Source organism: Salmo trutta, chromosome 15 (genome assembly GCF_901001165.1).
Source record: "Salmo trutta chromosome 15, fSalTru1.1, whole genome shotgun sequence".
Lineage (NCBI taxonomy): Eukaryota > Metazoa > Chordata > Actinopteri > Salmoniformes > Salmonidae > Salmo > Salmo trutta.
This window is the reverse complement of record NC_042971.1, coordinates 57,582,180-57,603,669: the sequence shown is the minus strand read 5'-3', so window position 1 is coordinate 57,603,669 and position 21,490 is coordinate 57,582,180. Positions and strand designations below refer to the sequence as shown.

At 46.0% G+C, this 21,490-nt stretch overlaps 1 protein-coding gene across 1 annotated transcript in view; it reads left to right on the top strand.

Annotated features, from left to right (window-relative positions):
- The window catches only part of LOC115149436 (endoplasmic reticulum metallopeptidase 1), a 54,465-nt gene that overhangs the window by 23,434 nt on the left and 9,541 nt on the right, over window positions 1-21,490 (top strand). Inside the window, exons 10-13 of the mRNA XM_029692289.1 lie at window positions 15,576-15,750; window positions 19,385-19,575; window positions 19,921-20,073; window positions 20,574-20,776. Coding sequence (XP_029548149.1) covers window positions 15,576-15,750; window positions 19,385-19,575; window positions 19,921-20,073; window positions 20,574-20,776 — 722 coding nt within the window. The remainder of the gene's footprint in view (window positions 1-15,575; window positions 15,751-19,384; window positions 19,576-19,920; window positions 20,074-20,573; window positions 20,777-21,490) is intronic.

Sequence of the window (21,490 nt, the reverse complement as noted above, 5' to 3'; positions counted from 1 at the left end):
AGCCTACATTTGATGTATAATCTTACTGCAAGAAATGTTTAATTCTGCAGGAGTTAATGTTAAGGCTATGTGAGAGGTTATAGACCTACAGTCAGTGTCCAGATTTCAGTTTCCATTTTACCCATCTGAACAGTAGGCTACAATTCCCTTGACGTGTCATTGGCCTATTTGAAGTGCGATCTTGTGACTGTTGAATTTGTACAGCGCCTCACAATCACCACACATAAACTGTTATCATCCTCTTTTACCACTTCATCAAATCTTTCCCAAACATTACTTTCTGGTCCTCCCTTCTCTTTATTTTCAACTCTACATTTCACAGCTTTTCTCTTTATTGAAGTAAACTCCGACATTGTCCTTTTTGCCTTCGTGGATCGACGTTAACGTTTTCTGCCCGTTCCCAGGCGTGTGGCCTATTTGGCGGTAGTACAGTTTGGCCCTAAAGCTTTTGCACTAATACCAGAGTCTAAAATAATAAAAGAAAAACCATAATGTAGCCTATAGATGCAGTTGACCGGGAAGTTCATGAGCAGATGAGCTCCTGAATCTTTCAGAATTATTCTACAAAAAGATAGATTTAGAGTTTGATAAAGTTTAGATTTTTTTTTTTTTTTTTTATTTTTTTTTTTAAAAAGGACATATACATGATACTAACCTTAATTCCAAATACAAACTCCAAACCCACATCCTAACCCTTTAATTCCAAATCAAAACTCCAAACCCACAGCCTCGTTTTGGACAAAATTCTCACTGCTAATGTTTCTTACTGCTATCCAGCAAACCTTCTGATAACCCAACAACCAGCAATAGAAGCACAACAGAAACCCGAAAAATATAATCCAACCTGGAACTGAGTAAGTAATGTTCAGTCTGAAGCTACTTCTAAAGCCTAGAAGGAAAATAACATTACAATAATCTCTAGATATTTTACTTCATAAAGACTGAATGGTAAATGAAAAGGCTACCAAGCTTGCTAGGACAGAACAGATCCGTCTGCAACTTCAGTTAGCACTGAGGTGTGAAATGAGAGGTGTGAAAACCCTTCAGCCCAACTATGGCAGCTATGAGTTCCTCCCCCAACCAAATGTTGCCCCCCTGCTCCATGCCTTCCTCCTTTGCAGAGGTCACCACAGTACAGTATCCCTTGGATATAAAAAATGAGAGAGTACAAAGAGAAGCTCCTCATGGACAATCCAGCGACACTTTTTGCTGACTACTACAAAAATAGGAAAGAAAGCAACTTAATCTTCCACACAGACCATCCCTGGGCATTGCACACTGCTATAAGCGCACAACACCCTCCTACGAGAGAAAGTATTGGCAGAGGGTGGAAGATCAGAATACCAGAAAACGAGGACCCTGAGACAACCTATTCAATCTATACAACAATGGAACCGTGGCGGAAGGCAACTTCAAAACATTTTCAGCAGGACGTCCACAGAATCAAAGAGAGCACGGCAGGAGAAGCTATCTCTTGATGACAACTACCCCACTCCAAGCTAGTCTGATCACACCTCTTCAAACCGCCCTGCAGACGAGGAGAGTCACCCCCATAGTCGAGAGGGATACATTCAGAGATGGTGAGCTAGTCCACACACTCCAGATAGCACAGAACCACAAAACAGACCAGCACAACCACACACCCCTCCCCCAACAGGACCTGAAGGGCTGAAGGTGGAGATAAATGGCTGTCTGGGAGAGCTGGCCGCACTCTGGTCTGTGGTGAGAGAACTTGAGGAAATAGAGGAACACACAGCCCAGCTAACATTTACATTACATTTACGTAATTTAGCAGACGCTCTTATCCAGAGCGACTTACAAATTGGTGCATTCACCTTATGATATCCAGTGGAACAACCACTTTACAATAGTGCATCTATATATATTTTTTTTTGGGGGGGGGAGGGGGTGGGTTAGAAGGATTACTTTATCCTATCCCAGGTATTCCTTAAAGAGGTGGAGTTTCAGGTGTCTCCGGAAGGTGGTGATTGACTCCGCTGTCCTGGCATCGTGAGGGAGCTTGTTCCACCATTGGGGTGCCAGAGCAGCGAACAGTTTTGACTGGGCTGAGCGGGAACTGTGCTTCCGCAGAGGTAGGGGGGCCAGCAGGCCAGAGGTGGATGAACGCAGTGCCCTTGTTTGGGTGTAGGGACTGATCAGAGCCTGAAGGTACGGAGGTGCCGTTCCCCTCACAGCTCCGTAGGCAAGCACCATGGTCTTATAGCGGATGCGAGCTTCAACTGGAAGCCAGTGGAGTGTGCGGAGGAGCGGGGTGACGTGAGAGAACTTGGGAAGGTTGAACACCAGACGGGCTGCGGCGTTCTGGATGAGTTGTAGGGGTTTAATGACACAGGCAGGGAGCCCCGCCAACAGTGAGTTGCAGTAATCCAGACGGGAGATGACAAGTGCCTGGATTAGGACCTGCGCCGCTTCCTGTGTAAGGCAGGGTCGTACTCTGCGAATGTTGTAGAGCATGAACCTACAGGATTGGGTCACCGCCTTGATGTTAGTGGAGAACGACAGGGTGTTGTCCGGGGTCACGCCAAGGCTCTTAGCACTCTGGGAGGAGGACACAATGGAGTTGTCAACCGTGGTGGCGAGATCATGGAACGGGCAGTCCTTGCCCGGGAGGAAGAGCAGCTCCGTCTTGCCGAGGTCCAGCTTGAGGTGGTGATCCGTCATCCACACTGATATGTCTGCCAGACATGCAGAGATGCGATTCGCCACCTGGTTATAAGAAGGGGGAAAGGAGAAGATTAATTTTGTGTCGTCTGCGTAGCAATAATAAGAGAGACCATGTGAGGATATGACAGAGCCAAGTGACTTGGTGTATAGCGAGAATAGGAGAGGGCCTAGAACTGAGCCCTGGGGGACACCAGTGGGGAGAGCACGTGGTGCGGAGACGGATTCTCGCCACGCCACCTGGAAGGAGCGACCTGTCAGGTAGGACGCAATCCAAGAGTGAGCCGCGCCGGAGATGCCCAACTCGGAGAGGGTGGAGAGGAGGATCTGATGGTTCACAGTATCAAAGGCAGCAGATAGGTTTAGAAGGATGAGAGCAGAGGAGAGGTAGTTAGCTTTAGCAGTGCGGAGAGCCTCTGTGACACAGAAGGGCAGTCTCAGTTGAATGACCAGTCTTGAAACCTGACTGATTTGGATCAAGAAGGTCATTCTGAGAGAGCTAGCAAGAGAGCTGGCCAAGGACTGCACGCTCAAGAGTTTTGGAGAGAAAAGAAAGAAGGGATACTGGTCTGTAGTTGTTGACATCGGAGGGATCGAGTGTAGGTTTTTTGAGAAGGGGTGCAACTCTCGCTCTCTTGAAGACGGAAGGGACATAGCCAGCGGTCAAGGAGGAGTTGATGAGCGGGGTGAGGTAAGGGAGAAGGTCTCCGGAAATGGTCTGGAGAAGAGAGGGGGGGATAGGGTCAAGCGGGCAGGTTGTTGGGCGGCCGGCCGGCCGTCACAAGTCGCAAGATTTCATCTGGAGAGAGAGAGGGGAGAAAGCAGTCAAAGCATAGGGTAGGGCAAATGTGAGCAAGACCAGCGGTGTCGTTTGGCTTAACAAACGAGGATCGGATGTCGTCAACCTTCTTTTCAAAATGGTTGACGAAGTCATCCGCAGAGAGGGAGGAGGGGGGGAGGAGGATTCAGGAGGGAGGAGAAGGTGGCAAAGAGCTTCCTAGGGTTAGAGGCAGATGCTTGGAATTTAGAGTGGTAGAAAGTGGCTTTAGCAGCAGAAACAGAGGAAGAAAATGTGGAGAGGAGGGAGTGAAAAGATGCCAGGTCCGCAGGGAGGCTAGTTTTCCTCCATTTCCGCTCGGCTGCCCGGAGCCCTGTTCTGTGAGCTCGCAGTGAGTCGTCAAGCCACGGAGCAGGAGGGGAGGACCAAGCCGGCCGGGAGGATAGGGGACATAGAGAGTCAAAGGATGCAGAAAGGGAGGAGAGGAGGCAGAATCAGGAGATTGGATGGAGAAGGGTTGAGCAGGAAAAGAGATGATAGGATGGAAGAGGAGAGAGTAGCAGGAGAGAGAGAGCGACGGTGGCGACGGCGCAATACCATCTGAGTAGGGGCAGAGTGAGTAGTGTTGGAGGAGAGCGAAAGGGAAAAGGATACAAGGTAGTGGTCGGAGACTTGGAGGGGAGTTGCAGTGAGATTAGTAGAAGAACAGCATCTAGTAAAGATGAGGTCAAGCGTATTGCCTGCCTTGTGAGTAGGGGCGGACGGTGAGAGGGTGAGGTCAAAAGAGGAGAGGAGTGGAAAGGAGGCAGAGAGAAATGAGTCAAAGGTAGACGTAGGGAGGTTAAAGTCACCCAGAACTGTGAGGGGTGAGCCATCCTCAGGAAAGGAACTTATCAAGGCGTCAAGCTCATTGATGAACTCTCCAAGGGAACCTGGAGGGCGATAAATGATAAGGATGTTAAGCTTGAATGGGCTCGTGACTGTGACAGCATGGAATTCAAAGGAGGAGATAGACAGATGGGTCAGGGTAAAAAGAGAGAATGTCCACTTGGGAGAGATGAGGATTCCAGTGCCACCACCCCGCTGACCAGATGCTCTCGGGGTATGCTAGAACACGTGGTCGGATGAGGAGAGAGCAGTAGGAGTAGCAGTGTTTTCTGTGGTAATCCATGTTTCCGTCAGCGCCAAGAAGTTGAGGGACTGGAGGGTAGCATAGGCTGAGATGAACTCTGCCTTGTTGGCCGCAGACCGGCAGTTCCAGAGGCTGCCGGAGACCTGGAACTCCATGTGGGTCGTGCACTGCAGGAAGAGGTGAGAACTGAGATGCGACAATGAACAACTCATGAGAGCTGGCCCCCACCCCCCCAGGGAAGTCAACAGAACAGCCCACTTCAGACCCCAACCACAGCCTTAACACCACAGCAGGACAGACAAGGCAGGATCCACCAACCCAGCAGACTCCCCCCTCCTGGCACCCTCAACTGCAGCCCATAAACCTCACAAAGGAGCAACAGACACCCCTCCCAGACCAGTGGGATACCCTCCCAGAACTGCAAGACCCCCTTCCACCATCAGCCACGTTTCCCCCTAAAATAAAACTAGCCACACCCTTTACCCCCCCCAGATCAAACCTATTGCCCTTCTGCCCCCGCCCATGTTCCCCACCCCTGCAGTAAGGACCTCAACATGGCAGCCTCACATGCCCAGGCCTTGAGTAGAGCAACAGGTCCAACCTCCACTAATACACCTGCCCAAGCCCCATCCTGCGACCTAAGAGGCATGCACCAGATGCTCAGCATGCTCTGCTCACACCTAATGGTCCGAGCCTAAACCACACAAATAGCAACACTAGACACTATGGAACACAAAGCTTTTACTATCTCATCCTGGAATATGTAAGGTCTGAGGTCATCTGCCTTTGGCCTAAAGAGCAGGAACCCAGACTTTATCAAAGAAATCAGAAATACAGACATTGCTATCCTATAAGAAACATGGTATAGAGTTGCCCTCTAGGTTACAGAGAGCTGGTTGTCCCATCCACCAAACTACCAGGTGTGAAACAGGGATGACACTCAGGGGGGTTTCTAATTTGGTATATAGCAGACCTAACCCACTCTATTAAACAAAACAGGAACATTTTACATTGGGATAGAAATTAAGAAGAAGAAGAACCTGTATTGGAGCAGGGGTTGGGAGGGAACCTGTATTGGAGCAGGGGTTGGGAGGGAACCTGTATTGGAGCAGGGGTTGGGAGGGAACCTGTATTGGAGCAGGGGTTGGGAGGGAACCTGTATTGGAGCAGGGGTTGGGAGGGAACCTGTATTGGAGCAGGGGTTGGGAGGGAACCTGTATTGGAGCAGGGGTTGGGAGGGAACCTGTATTGGAGCAGGGGTTGGGAGGGAACCTGTATTGGAGCAGGGGTTGGGAGGGAACCTGTATTGGAGCAGGGGTTGGGAGGGAACCTGTATTGGAGCAGGGGTTGGGAGGGAACCTGTATTGGAGCAGGGGTTGGGAGGGAACCTGTATTGGAGCAGGGGTTGGGAGGGAACCTGTATTGGAGCAGGGGTTGGGAGGGAACCTGTATTGGAGCAGGGGTTGGGAGGGAACCTGTATTGGAGCAGGGGTTGGGAGGGAACCTGTATTGGAGCAGGGGTTGGGAGGGAACCTGTATTGGAGCAGGGGTTGGGAGGGAACCTGTATTGGAGCAGGGGTTGGGAGGGAACCTGTATGTGTGTGTGTATACATGCATACATACATGCATACATACTGTGCAATCCCCGCTGCCTCCAGAATGGATTAATGTGTGTGTGTACTATAATATTTTTTGTATTGCACATGAGACACCTGTCTAATTCGTGCCCATCTCTGTGAACTAATCCATTCTGGAGGCCGAGACTAATCCATTGCGGAGGCAGCGGGGATTGCACAGTCCAAGAAGAAGGGGAGTGTGGCTGCACAATTCACGTCTCTCCAGAACGCGCTCTCTCCTGCCAATTTGTGCACATTCATTGTTTCATAACTTCATTGTGTGAATTGTTTGCGTTTGATTGTTAGTGTAAATCAATTCCCCATTTACATATATCACCAGTAGTACATTTACCATTAATTCCTATCATTTCTAATCTACAATGTTCATTTCTGTTAATGCATTCAACATATTATTATTCCAGTCTTACCATTCTCATTGTCGGAGTGGACATTTTGTTTGCAGAGCGCACAACCTATGCTGCTACACTTGAGAAACAAGTTTTGGTTTATTTCATTCCATTTATGAGTTTTGTCAGTTTAGTCATTGTCTTTTATTGGAGTGCTCCTGTCAGTGTTGAGTAAGGACGCACAACTGATTACGCATAGGCCTATAGGCTACCTGGCCTGCGTGCAAATGTTGGCATATAAGTGTGTTTCTGATTGGCTTAATGCACCACCACTAATGACCTGTGGAGATTCTCAAAGTAATGTTTTCTTCACCTCAAACGGCAAGCAAACAAAGTCAGTTTTAACATCCATTGAGAATGACAATAGTTCCTCAATGTATTTGAAAAATCTTTCCAGCTCTCTCCCTTTCGATAACAACTCAGAGTGAAAGGGAAAAATGTTATGCTCTGATTCAGTGGAACATAAAATAGGCCTACCTGATTATGCAAATAGCCTACAGCTGTGTCTGTCCTGAGCTCACTGGTGTGGAGAAACTCTGAGGGCCCAAAGTATTTTATACAATGTTGCAAGTTAACTAGCTCAAGCCTCAGGCCAGACCCAAGTTAATAGTTGATACAATGTTTCAAGTTGGTTGCAGACAGACCATGAGTAGCCAATGTGATTTTATAGAATATTTATTTTTATCAGGATATTTTTAACCCGCAGTCCGCAATGTTTTTATTTGTTGGCTTTATAAGCTACTTTTTACGTAGTTGACAATGGCAATAGAAGGTACTTTGTAGGTTTGTATCATTTTCATTTAGATTTGTTTAGAAATTTGACATACGAAGACATTATTATAAATTTAAATGAAACTGTTCCATGAAAATGTGCATATGAAAACCATAACTGGCATGCAGATCAGTAGAAATGGTAAGATAAATTGGCATTCCACATGAGAAAGGTTGCCTACTCTTTGTGTAGCCTTTTACTGGCAACTTCAGGAGAGAAATGGCAGAATCTGTGAAAGCCAGCAGGAGGAGGATGGTTGGATTACAGTTTTTTTTTCTTCCTCTAGATCTCTGACTCCCTCTTGAGTCATTTGTGTGTTATTTCATCAAATAGTGATCTTAAAGCATCAAACAATCTTAATGCATCAGACAAGCTCAATGCTTACAGTGCATTCGGAAAGTATTCAGACCCCTTGACTTTTTCCACATTTTGTTACATTACAGCCTTATTCTAAAATGGGTAAAAAAAATTTTTTTTTTTTCATCAATCTACATACAATACCCCATAATGACAAAGCTAAAACAGGGTTTTAGAAATTGTAGCAAATTTTAATACAGAAATACCATACCGTAATTTCCGGACTATAAGCCGCACATTTTTTCCCACGCTTTGAACCTCGCGGCTTAAACAATGACGCGGCTAATATATGGATTTTTCCCACTTTCAATATATATATATATTTTTTTAAAAACACATTCTGTGACGTGCTCAGTTTTTTGCCGGCATGAAGCTTTCATTAGACCAATGAAATTGTCGAACGGGTTAAGGTCAAACAACTTTTTTGTTTACTGTTTAGATTAAATCGAGCGCTCTCAAACTTCCCGTCATTCTGATTACGGTAGTCATTTTGTCACCCTCATCATGGCAAAGACACGGAGAAATGCATATGATGCAGCTTTCAAGTTGAAGGCGATTGATCTGGCTGTTGGAAAAGGAAATAGAGCTGCTGCACGGGAGCTTGGTCTTAATGAGTCGATGATAAGACGTTGGAAACAGCAGCGTGAGGAATTGACTCAGTGCAAAAAGACAACTAAAGCTTTCAGAGGGAAGGAAAGCAGATGGCCCGAACTAGAAAATGAGCTCGAAGACTGGGTCAACACACAGAGAGCCGAGGTGTTGCGGCTTATAGACATGTGCGGCTTATTTATGTTCAAAATAATATTTTATTTTCAATTCAGTGGGTGCTGCTTATATTCAGGTGCGCTCAATAGTCCGTAAATTACGGTATTTACATAAGTATTCAGATCCTTCGCTATGAGACTCAAAATTGAGCTCAGGTGCTTTGATTTCATTAAAGCACATAGGCACACCCTATGTATGGAAAAATACAAGTAAAAAGAATTTGACCAATCGATTAGTCGAAAGAACAGATTACTTTCTGTCGACTAATATTAATTATTTTGTCGGGGACAGCCCTACTCTACTGCAGCGATTTTTTTTTTTATCACCATGTGAAGCCGTGCCTGTTAGAAACGTCAGAAACTCACACAGTCATATGACTGAAAAAGTTCCACCACCCAGACCAGACGCTTTGAAAAGCTTTTAACAGATACTATTCTGAAACTGTTCAGCTCTGCAGGTTTAAAACAGCATGCGTATGTTGTGCTTTCAAATCAAATCAAAATCAAATCAAATTTATTTATATAGCCCTTCGTACATCAGCTGAAATCTCAAAGTGCTGTACAGAAACCCAGCCTAAAACCCCAAACAGCAAGCAATGCATGTGAAAGAAGCACGGTGGCTGGGAAAAACTCCCTAGGAAAAACTCCTGAGAAAGGCCAAAAACCTAGGAAGAAACCTAGAGAGGAACCAGGCTATGAGGGGTGGCCAGTCCTCTTCTGGCTGTGCCGGGTGGATATTATAACAGAACATGGTCAAGATGTTAAAATGTTCGTAAATGACCAGCATGGTCAAATAATAATAATCATAGTAATTGTCGAGGGTGCAACAAGCACGTCCGGTGAACAGGTCAGGGTTCCGTATCCGCAGGCAGAACAGTTGAAACTGGAGCAGCAGCATGGCCAGGTGGACTGGGGACAGCAAGGAGTCATCATGCCAGGTAGTCCTGAGGCATGGTCCTAGGGCTCAGGTCCTCCGAGAGAAAGAAAGAAAGAGAGAAAGAGAGAATTAGAGAGAGCATATTTACATTCACACAGGACACCGGATAAGACAAGAGAATACTCCAGATGTAACAGACTGACCCTAGCCCCCCGACACATAAACTACTGCAGCATAAATACTGGAGGCTGAGACAGGAGGGATCAGAAGACACTGTGGCCCCATCCGATGATACCCCCGGACAGGGCCAAACAGGCAGGATATAACCCCACCCACTTTGCCAAAGCACAGCCCCCACACCACTAGAGGGATATCTACAACCACCAACTTACCGTCCGAAGACAAGGCCGAGTATAGCCCACAAAGATGTCCGCCACGGCACAACCCAAGGGGGGGGCGCCAACCCAGACAGGAAGACCACGTCAGTGGCTCAACCTACTCAAGTGACGCACCCCTCCCATGGACGGCATGGAAGAACACCAGTAAGTCAGTGACTCAGCCCCTGTAAAAGGGTTAGAGGCAGAGAATCCCAGTGGGAAGAGGGGAACCGACAAGGCAGAGACAGCAAGGGCGGTTCGTTGCTCCAGCCTTTCCGTTCACCTTCACACTCCTGGGCCAGACTATACTTAATCATAGGACCTACTGAAGAGATAAGTCTTCAGTAAAGACTTAAAGGTTGAGACTGAGTCTGCGTCTCTCACATGGGTAGGCAGACCATTCCATAAAAATGGAGCTCTATAGGAGAAAGCCCTACCTCCAGCCGTTTGCTTAGAAATTCTAGGGACAATTAGGAGGCCTGCGTCTTGTGACCGTAGCGTACGTGTAGGTATGTACGGCAGAACCAAATCGGAAAGATAGGTAGGAGCAAGCCCATGTAATGCTTTGTAGGTTAGCAGTAAAACCTTGAAATCAGCCCTTGCCTTAACAGGAAGCCAGTGTAGGGAGGCTAGCACTGGAGTAATATGATCAAATTTTTTGGTTCTAGTCAGGATTCTAGCAGCCGTATTTAGCACTAACTGAAGTTTGTTTAGTGCTTTATCCGGGTAGCCGGAAAGTAGAGCATTGCAGTAGTCGAGCCTAGAAGTAACAAAAGCATGGATTAATTTTTCTGCATCATTTTTGGACAGAAAGTTTCTGATTTTTGCAATGTTACGTAGATGGAAAAAAGCTGTCCTTGAAGCAGTCTTGATATGTTCTTCAAAAGAGAGATCAGAGTCCAGAGTAACGCCGAGGTCCTTCACAGTTTTATTTGAGACGACTGTACAACCATCCAGATTAATTGTCAGATTCAACAGAAGATCTCTTTGTTTCTTGGGACCTAGGACAAGCATCTCTGTTTTGTCCGAGTTTAAAAGTAGAAAATTTGCAGCCATCCACTTCCTTATGTCTGAAACACAGGCTTCTAGCGAGGGCAATTTTGGGGCTTCACCATGTTTCATTGAAATGTACAGCTGTGTGTCGTCCGCATAGCAGTGAAATTTAACATTATGTTTTCGAATGACATCCCCAAGAGGTAAAATATATAGTGAAAACAATAGTGGTCCTAGAACGGAACCTTGAGGAACACCGAAATTTACAATTGATTTGTCAGAGGACGAACCATTCACAGAGACAAACTGATATCTTTCCGACAGATAAGATCTAAACCAGGCCAGAACATGTCCATGTAGACCAATTTGGGTTTCCAATCTCTCCAAAAGAATGTGGTGATCGATGGTATCAAAAGCGGCACTAAGATCTAGGAGCATGAGGACAGATGCAGAGCCTCGGTCTGACGTCATTAAAAGGTCATTTACCACCTTCACAAGTGCAGTCTCAGTGCTATGATGGGGTCTAAAACCAGACTGAAGCGTTTCGTATACATTGTTTGTCTTCAGGAAGGCAGTGAGTTGCTGCGCAACAACTTTTTCTAAAATTTTTGAGAGGAATGGAAGATTCGATATAGGCCGATAGTTTTTTATAATTTCTGGGTCAAGATTCGGCTTTTTCAAGAGAGGCTTTATTACTGCCACTTTTAGTGAGCTTGGTACACATCCGGTGGATAGAGAGCCGTTTATTATGTTCAACATAGGAGGGCCAAGCACAGGAAGCAGCTCTTTCAGTAGTTTAGTTGGAATAGGGTCCAGTATGCAGCTTGAGGGTTTGGAGGCCATGATTATTTTCATCATTGTGTCAAGAGATATAGTACTAAAACACTTTAGTATCTCCCTTGAGCCAAGGTCCTGGCAGAGTTGTGCAGACTCTGGACAATGAAGCCCTGGAGGAATACCCAGATTTAAAGAGGAGTCCGTAATTTGCTTTCTAATGATCATGATCTTTTCCTCAAAAAAGTTCATAAATTTATTACTGCTGAAGTGAAAGCCATCCTCCATTTGCGAATGCTGCTTTTTAGTTAGCTTTGCGACAGTGTCAAAAAGAAATTTCGGATTGTTCTTATTTTCCTCAATTAAGTTGGAAAAATAGGATGATCGTGCAGCAGTGAGGGCTCTTCGATACTGCGCGGTACTGTCTTTCCAAGCTAGTCGGAAGACTTCCAGTTTAGTGTGGCGCCATTTCCGTTCCAATTTTCTGGAAGCTTGCTTCAGAGCTCGTGTATTTTCTGTATACCAGGGAGCTAGTTTCTTATGACAGATGTTTTTCATTTTTAGGGGTGCAACTGCATCTAGGGTATTGCGCAAGGTTGAATTGAGTTCCTCGGTTAGGTGGTTAACTGATTCTTGTCCTCTGACGTCCTTGGGTAGGCAGAGGGAGTCTGGAAGGGCATCAAGGAATCTTTGGGTTGTCTGAGAATTTATAGCACGACTTTTAATCTTCCTTGGTTGGGGTCTGAGCAGATTATTTGTTGCAATTGTAAACGCAATAAAATGGTGGTCCGATAATCCAGGATTATGAGGAAAAACATTAAGATCCACAACATTTATTCCATGGGACAAAACTAGGTCCAGAGTATGACTGTGGCAGTGAGTAGGTCCAGAGACATGTTGGACAAAACCCACTGAGTCAATGATGGCTCCGAAAGCCTTTTGGAGTGGGTCTGTGGACTTTTCCATGTGAATGTTAAAGTCACCAAAAATTAGAATATTATCTGCTATGACTACAAGATCCGATAGGAATTCAGGGAACTCAGTAAGGAACACTGCATATGGCCCAGGAGGCCTGTAAACAGTAGCTATAAAAAGTGATTGAGTAGGCTGCATAGATTTCATGACTAGAAGTTCAAAAGACGAAAACGTCATTTTTTTTTTTTGTAAATTAAAATTTGCTATCGTAAATGTTAGCAACACCTCCGCCTTTGCAGGATGCGCGGGGGTATGGTCACTAGTGTAACCAGGGGGTGAGGCCTCATTTAACACAGTAAATTCATCAGGCTTAAGCCATGTTTCAGTCAGGCCAATCACATCAAGATTATGATCAGTGATTAGTTCATTGACTATAACTGCCTTGGAAGTGAGGGATCTAACATTAAGTAACCCAATTTTGAGATGTGAAGTATCACAATCTCTTTCAATAATGGCAGGAATGGAGGAGGTCTTTATACTAGTAAGATTACTGAAGCGAACACCGCCATTTTTAATTTTGCCCAACCTAGATCGAGGCACAGACACGGTCTCAATGGGGAAAGCTGAGCTGACTACGCTAACTGTGCTAGTGGCAGACTCCACTAAGCTGGCAGGCTGGCTAACAGCCTGTTGCCTGGCCTGCACCCTATTTCATTGTGGAGCTAGAGGAGTTAGAGCCCTGTCTATGTTCGTAGATAAGATGAGAGCACCCCTCCAGCTAGGATGGAGTCCGTCACTCCTCAGCAGGCCAGGCTTGGTCCTGTTTGTGGGTGAATCCCAGAAAGAGGGCCAGTTATCTACAAATTCTATCTTTTGGGAGGGGCAGAAAACAGTTTTCATCCAGCGATTGAGTTGTGAGACTCTGCTGTAGAGCTCATCACTCCCCCTAACTGGGAGGGGGCCAGAGACAATTAATCGATGCCGACACATCTTTCTAGCTGATTTACATGCTGAAGCTATGTTGCGCTTGGTGACCTCTGACTGTTTCATCCTAACATCGTTGGTGCCGACGTGGATAACAATATCTCTATACTCTCTACACTCGCCAGTTTTAGCTTTAGCCAGCACCGTCTTTAGATTAGCCTTAACGTCGGTAGCCCTGCCCCCTGGTAAACAGTGTATGATCGCTGGATGATTAGTTTTAAGTCTAATACTGCGGGTAATGGAGTCGCCAATGACTAGGGTTTTCAATTTGTCAGAGCTAATGGTGGGAGGCTTCGGCGTCTCAGACCCCACAACGGGAGGAGCAGAGACCAGAGAAGTCTCGGCCTCCGACTCCGACTCGCTTAATGGGGAGAACCGGTTGAAAGTTTCTGTCGGCTGAATAAGCGACACCGGTTGAGCATTCCTACAGCGTTTCCCTCCAGAAGCCATGAGAAAGATGTCCGGCTGCGGGGACCGTGCAAGGGGGTTTATACTAACGTTACTATCTGTACTTGCTGGAGGCACAGACGCTGTTTCATCCTTTCCTACACTGAAATTACCCTTGCCTAACGATTGCGTCTGAAGCTGGGCTTGCAGCACAGCTATCCTTGCCGTAAGGCGATCGTTCTCCTGTATATTATGAGTACAACGACTGCAATTAGAAGGCATCATGTTAATGTTACTTAGCTTCGGCTGTTTGAAGTCCTGACGAACCATGTCCAGATAAAACCTCCGGGGTAGGAAAGTTGAATGAAAAAAAAAGTTGAGTGAGGGAAAAAGTAAAAATATACGGTAATGAAAAAGTAAAAACCGTCAGGTAGCAAAGTAAAAACGGCAACAAAAACGCACAGCAGCGTAAACAAGTCTGCAAGTTGTGACCGGAAACAGGAAAAAAAAAACACACACACCTGTCCCGCAGAGTCATCAGACTACATACAAACAGACTTGTGTCAATAGTACTATAGTCTAATGCCCTGCCAAGCCACGTTTATACAGACTCAGTTTCTGTTATTGACCCCTCTGTTCTGTCTGTAACCACGTTGGGTTATTTTGGTATTGTCCTGGGTGCATTTGTTCCATGGGTGTGAACAATATCTATATTTTAATATGCACACTGGCATACCATACCACTTGGAATGAAGCAATGTATTGGGCATGTATTGTCAGTTCTATATTAGCCTGCATATTGGGATGTAGCCAATGCTTTATGCCAGTGCTCTATGGTAGGTAGTGGTGCTGTAGCAGGCTAGCCTTTGCTTCCTTCAGAGACACTGAGTGGCAGAGCTCCAGGCCTGGACACAGAGACACTGAGTGGCAGAGCTCCAGGCCTGGACACAGAGACACTGAGTGGCAGAGCTCCAGGCCTGGACACAGAGACACTGAGTGGCGCCAGTCTCCACTGTTATGGTTGCAGTAGTAGAAGGCAGTAATTCGTACTTCACTACAGTGCCAGGGTAAACTTACAGAGGATATTAAGAGGTAGATTAAACAACATTCTCCTCCTGGCAACATGACCAGAGTCAGAATTATGTGTGATTCAGGCACAGTACTGGCGATAATGGAGTGGTTTTAAACTCTGTGAATGAGACCTTTTGTTGGTCTTCACACATCACTAAGTGGTGGAGGGAGGGAGGGAGGGAGGGAGGGAGGGAGAGAGGGAGAGAGGGAGAGAGGGAGAGAGGGAGAGAGGGAGAGAGGGAGAGAGGGAGAGAGAGAGAGAGAGAGAGAGAGAGAGAGAGAGAGAGAGAGAGAGAGAGAGAGAGAGAGAGAGAGAGAGAGAGAGAGAGAGAGAGTCCTGGCCATTCGCCTGTGGGATGTCAGGTTGGGTCTATCTGGGCTGAAGTTCAGACTCTCTCCATGGTTCTCACATGGTCTGTGTAAGGCAGCGCAATAAAACATGCATCAAAACAAATCTGACAGTTTTTTTTATGTTGACTATGCAGCCAAGTAGCCATGAGAGAAAAACATGTTGCTAGACCTTGATGTTGATATAACAATGAAATGGATAAGCCTATTTTGGGGGAATGGACGACAGTCTGTGTCTGCCCTTATTGACCCCTGTCTGAGTGTTCCTCCTGCATACTGTATCAATACACCAGCGACGGGGATTGTTCCTTGCTGACCTGGTCTGTCTGTTCCTCCTGCAGGGTGTGCGTCGTCTGGAGGTGGGGGAGCTCTACTTTGACGTGAGCCTGCTGCTGTGGTGCGGTGCCCTGGTCTACCTCACAGCGAACGGCCTCTGCTCTGCCTACGTCCCCATGCTGATGGTGGCCTTCCCTCTGACCACCAAGCTGCTCCTCGCCAGGGAGTTTAAACTCAGAGGTGAGGAGAGAATAGATGGATGGATTCGGATAGTATTCAGAAACCTTGAGTTTTTACACATTTTGTTACATTACAGCCTTATTCGAAAATTGATTAAATACATTTTTTCCCTCACCAATCTACACACAATACCCCAAAATGAAAAAGCAAAAACATGTTTTTATACATTTTAGCAAATGTATTAAAAAAAAACGGAAATAACTTATTTACATAAGTATTCAGACCCTTTGATTGGACATGATTTGGAAAGACACACACCTGTCTATATATAAGGTTACACAGTTGGCAGTGCATGTCAGAGCAAAAACCAAGCCATGGAATTGTCCGTAGAGCTCCGAGACAGGATTATGTCGAGGCACAGATCTGGGGAAGGGTACCAGAAAATTTCCGCATCATTGAAGGTCCCCAAGAACATAGGTGGCCACCATCATTCTTAAATGGAAGAAGTTTGGAACCACCAAGACTCTTCCAAGAGCTGGCTGCCGGGCCAAACTGAGCAATCGGGGGAGAAGGGCCTTGGTCAGGGAGGTGACTGACAGAGCTCCAGAGTTCCTCTGTGGAGATGGGAGAAACTTCCAGAAGGACAACCATCTCTGCAACACTCCACCAATCAGGCCTTTATGGTAGAGTAGTCAGACGGAAGCCACTCTTCAGTAAAAGGCACATGACAGCCCGCTTGGAGTTTGCCAAAAGGCACCTAAAGGACTCTCTGACCATGAGAAAGAAGATTCTCTGGTCTGATGAAACCAAGATTGAACTCTTTGGCCTGAATGTCAAGCTTCACGTCTGGAGAAAACCTGGCACCATCCCTATGGTGAAGCATTGTGGTGGCAGCATCATGCTGTGGGGAGGTTTTTCAGTGGCAGGGACTGGGAGACTAGTCAGGATCGAGGCAAAGATGAGCAAAGTACAAAGAGATCCTTGATGAAAACCTGCTTCAGGGCGCTCAGGAGGTTCACCTTCCAACAGGAGAAAGACCCTAAGCACACATCAACACAACACAGTAGTGGCTTCGGGACAAGTCTCTGAATGTCCTTGAGTGGCCCAGCCAGAGCCCGAATTTCAATCCGATCGAATATCTCTGGAGAGACCTGAAAATAGCTGTGCAGCGACGCTCCCCAAGCAACCTGACAGAACTTGAGAGGATCTGCAGAGAAGAATGGGAGAAACTCCCCAAATACAGGTGTGCCAAGCTTGTAGTGTCATACCCAAGAAGTCTCCAGGCTTTAATCCCTGCCAAAGGTGCTTCAACAAAGTACTGAGTAAAGGGTCTGAATAAATATGTAAATGTGATTTTTTTAAAAAAGTTTTTCAATGTTTTATAAATATGCAAACATTTCTAAAAACCTGTTTGTGCTTGGTCATTATGGGGTACACTTCCTGAATGCACTGTAGATCGATAGATAAGTTGCTTTCCATAAGGAAATTCCTTTTCATGAACAATAAATGGATACAGGTTACTGGATAGACATGGATACTGTTCATTGTTATTATTAAGTGTGATGTTTCAGTCAGAAGGTTGTCAGGTCATTTTCACAGCTCAGCAGCAACAACAATACATTGATGTATCACATGATTCGTTTTGAATTGAAAGGGTTTTATATTGATCTCTTATTTGTTTGGTGCAGGTGAAGTACTCTGTTCTCTACCAGCTGGGTCTGGGTTAGGTTAGTTAAAGATTACAGAATTAGGTTGCTGTTAAACATTCTGATTTGTTTCATCCTTCCAACTAAAAGTACCAGTACGACATATCACTTTTACATTTGTATTTTGGGACAAGTCATTGTCGGAAAAGCGTTCGGAAAAGTGACGTCAAGAGAAGAACACTACACGAGCAGGAGTGAAGCCAGTGTCCACATAAGACGATGGTAGCTATAGCTAGCCACATGCTAACCCAAGTGCTATTACTAGCAGCACTGTCCACATAAGACGATGGTAGCTACAGCTAGCCACATGCTAACCCGAGTGCTACTACTAGCAGCACTGTCCACATAAGACGATGGTAGCTATAGCTAGCCACATGCTAACCCAAGTGCTATTACTAGCAGCACTGTCCACATAAGACGATGGTAGCTACAGCTAGCCACATGCTAACCCGAGTGCTACTACTAGCAGCACTGTCCACATGAGACGATGGTAGCTATAGCTAGCCACATGCTAACCCGAGTGCTACTACTAGCAGCATTGTCCACATAAGACGATGGTAGCTATAGCTAGCCACATGCTAACCCGAGTGCTATTACTAGCAGCACTGTCCATAAGACGATGGTAGCTATAGTTAGCCACATGCTAACCCGAGTGCTATTACTAGCAGCACTGTCCACATAAGACGATGGTAGCTATTGCTAGCCACATGCTAACCCGAGTGCTATTACTAGCAGCACTGTCCTAATCCAGGTATAATGGCAGACACAAACATTGGCTTCCATGATATCCTGCAAGATATATTGACCAATAAAGATCAGGCAGTTCAGCAAAAATAAAGACATACTGTACCTTGAAATAAACAATGACATTAACACGATTGGTATTTGACCATTCAGTTCCAAACTGCCTCTGGGAAGCAACGTCAGCACAATAACTGTTCGTTGGGAGCTTCATGAAATGGGTTTCCCTGGCCGAGCAGTCACACACAAGTCTAAGACCACAATGCCAAGCGTCGACTGGAGTGGTGTACAGCTCGCCGCCATTGGACTCTGGAGCAGTGGAAACGAGTTCTCTGGAGTGATGAATCATGCTTCACTATCTGGCAGTCCGATGGATGAATCTGGGTTTGGCGGATGCCAGGAGAACGGTACCTGCCCGACTGTAAAGTGCCAACTGTAAAGTTTGGTGGAGGAGGGATAATGGTCTGGGACTGTTTTTAATGGTTCGGTCTAGGCCCCTTAGTTCCAGTGAAGGGAAATCTTAATGCTACAGCATACAATGACATTCTAGACGATTCTGTGCTTCCAACTTTGTGGCAACAGTTTGGGGAAGGCCCTTTCCTGTTTCAGCATGACAATGCCCCTGTGCACAAGGCAAGGTCCATACAGAAATGGTTTGTCGAGATCGGTGTGGAAGAACTTGACTGGCCTGCATAGAGCCCTGACCTCAACCCCTTCGAACACCTTTGGAATGATTTGTAACGCCGACTGTGAGCCAGGCCTAATCACCCAACATCAGTGCCCGACCTCCCTAATGCTCGTGGCTGAATGGAAGCAAGTCCCCTCAGCAATGTTCCAACATCTAGTGGAAAGCCTTCCCAGAAGACTGGAGGCTGTTATAGCAACAAAGGGAGGACCAACTCCATATTAATGCCCATAATTTTGGAATGAGATGTTTGACGAGAAGGTGTCCACATACTTTTGGTCATGTAGTGTAAGTCACAACAGGTCTAAATATGTGTCTAGACAGTGTTATGACCATCTTATAACAGGTTATGTCAGCTGTTATGACATATTATGACATGGTTATGGGTGTCAAGTAAAGTGTTGATAAATGTCATTCAAATGATGAAAATAGAAGTGTATTTTAAAAACTTTTGCATAAAGACCGTTTTAAATGGAATATCATCAATCTACGTTGTTAGATTTGTGGAAATATATTGTGCAACCTTCCCTTTAATGTTAATGTATCTCTCCTGTGTTTCCAGGTGCATCGATAAAGTACTCTGTTCTCTACCAGCTGGGTCTGGCTCTGCCCTATGTCCACTTCATGTTCCTGATCTGGGTTGTGTTTGAGATCTTCACGCCCATTCTGGGGCGCAGCGGCACAGAGATCCCCCCTGACGTGGTCCTGGCCACCCTCGTCACCCTCACCACACTCTTCCTCTCCTCCTTCTTTGTGAGTAGAGTTGTACCATGGTTAATACTAGCTAGCTTTCCAAAAGAGGGAAGAGGACAGAAACACCAACGAATGGTGTTCCTGACTGTAGTCTTTGTGGAAATAACATTCCCATAGAAACCTTTGGAAGCGCCAGCATAGCAATATTTATTACATTATACTACCAACCAGGTCAGCAGCAACTCCCCTCCACCATGGAATGGAGGATATTAGGCAGAAAGATGAAATGGGGATGATGAGTAGAAAATATCATATCAGCTGATGACTTTAAACAGCTTTGAGGGATCTGATGAGTGTGTTTTGATTCTCTCTTCCCCTCTTCTCTCTCCCCCTCTCCCCCTCCAGCTCCACTTCATCTACTTGGCTAGGTCTACTAAGTGGCTGTTGGCAGGTCTGGGAACGGTGTTCACTGTGTTTCTGGTGCTGGTGTTGTGTGGAATGTTCTTCCCCTACACAGCAGACCCCTCGGGCCCACGCCCCAAACGGGTCTTTCTTCAGGTGAGACCATCTGACACACACCCGACTCCTCCGGCCCACGCCCCAAACGGGTCTAGTCCCGAGACCATCTCAGGCACTTTCTGCTTAGACACACACACACACACACACACACCTGACAACTTTTTAAATGGAACCTTTATTTATCCAACCAAGTCAGTTACTGACAGATATAAAAACATTGAATAAACAATCATCTGATGCATTGGGCTTAGTGTGTGTATAGCTCAATTAAATACAGACCTAGGTGGACTTTTATATTACAATGACAACCTGGCAGTGTTGACCATCTGTCTTTCTGCCTGCTCCCCCAAGCACATTTTAATTTATCCAGGACTTAAGAACAAACACACTCTTATTTCAAATGAACAACTGTGTGTCAATGTTGACTATGTCTTTGTCTGCTCCTGCTAAAGATGTTCTTTTGAAACAATTCCCTCTCAGGTGTTCTACCATGAGTTGCTGAATATCTTTTCACCTTTTCTCTCTTCTCTTCCTGTCAGCACACCACTCGTACCTTCCATGGTCTGGATGGCCAGGTGAAGAGCAGAGACTCGGGTCTGTGGATCAACAGCTTTGACTACACTGGCATGCAGCACATCACGCCTATCATACCAGAGATCAACGACACTATCAGGACCAGCTGTCAGGAGGACAGGCCTTTCTGTGGTTACCCCTGGTTCCTACCTGTCAAGTTCCTTGTCAAGTGAGTCATACCCATAGAACTAGGAATTAGAATACGTAGTATACAGTGCATTCAGAAAGTATTCAGACCCCTTTACTTTTCCCATATTTTGTTACGTTACAGCCTTATTCTAAAATGGATTAAATTGTTTTTTTTCCCCTCATCAATCTACACACAGTACCCCATAATGACAAAATAAACAACTGAAATATCACATTTACATAAGTATTCAGACCCTTTACTCAGTACTTTGTTGAAGCACCTTTGGCAGTGATTACAGCCTCGAGTCTTCTTGGGTATGACGCTACAAGCTTGGCACACCTGTATTTGGGGAGTTTCTCCCATTCTTCTCTGCAGATCCTCTCAAGCTCTGTCAGGTTGGATGGGGAGCATCGCTGCACAGCTACTTTCAGGTCTCTCCAGAGATGTTTGATCGGGTTCAAGTCCAGGCTCTGGCTGGGCCACTCAAGGACATTCAGAGACTTGTCCCGAAGCCACTCCTGCGTTGTCTTGGCTGTGTGCTTAGGGTCGTTGTCCTGTTGGAAGGTGAACCTTCGCCCCAGTCTGAGGCTCTGGAGCAGGTTTTCATCAAGGATCTCTCTGTACTTTGCTCCGTTCATCCTTCCCTCGATCCTGACTAGTCTCCCAGTCCCTGCCGCTGAAAAACATCCCCACAGCATGATGCTGCCACCCCCATGCTTCACTGTATGGATGGTGCCAGGTTTCCTCCAGATG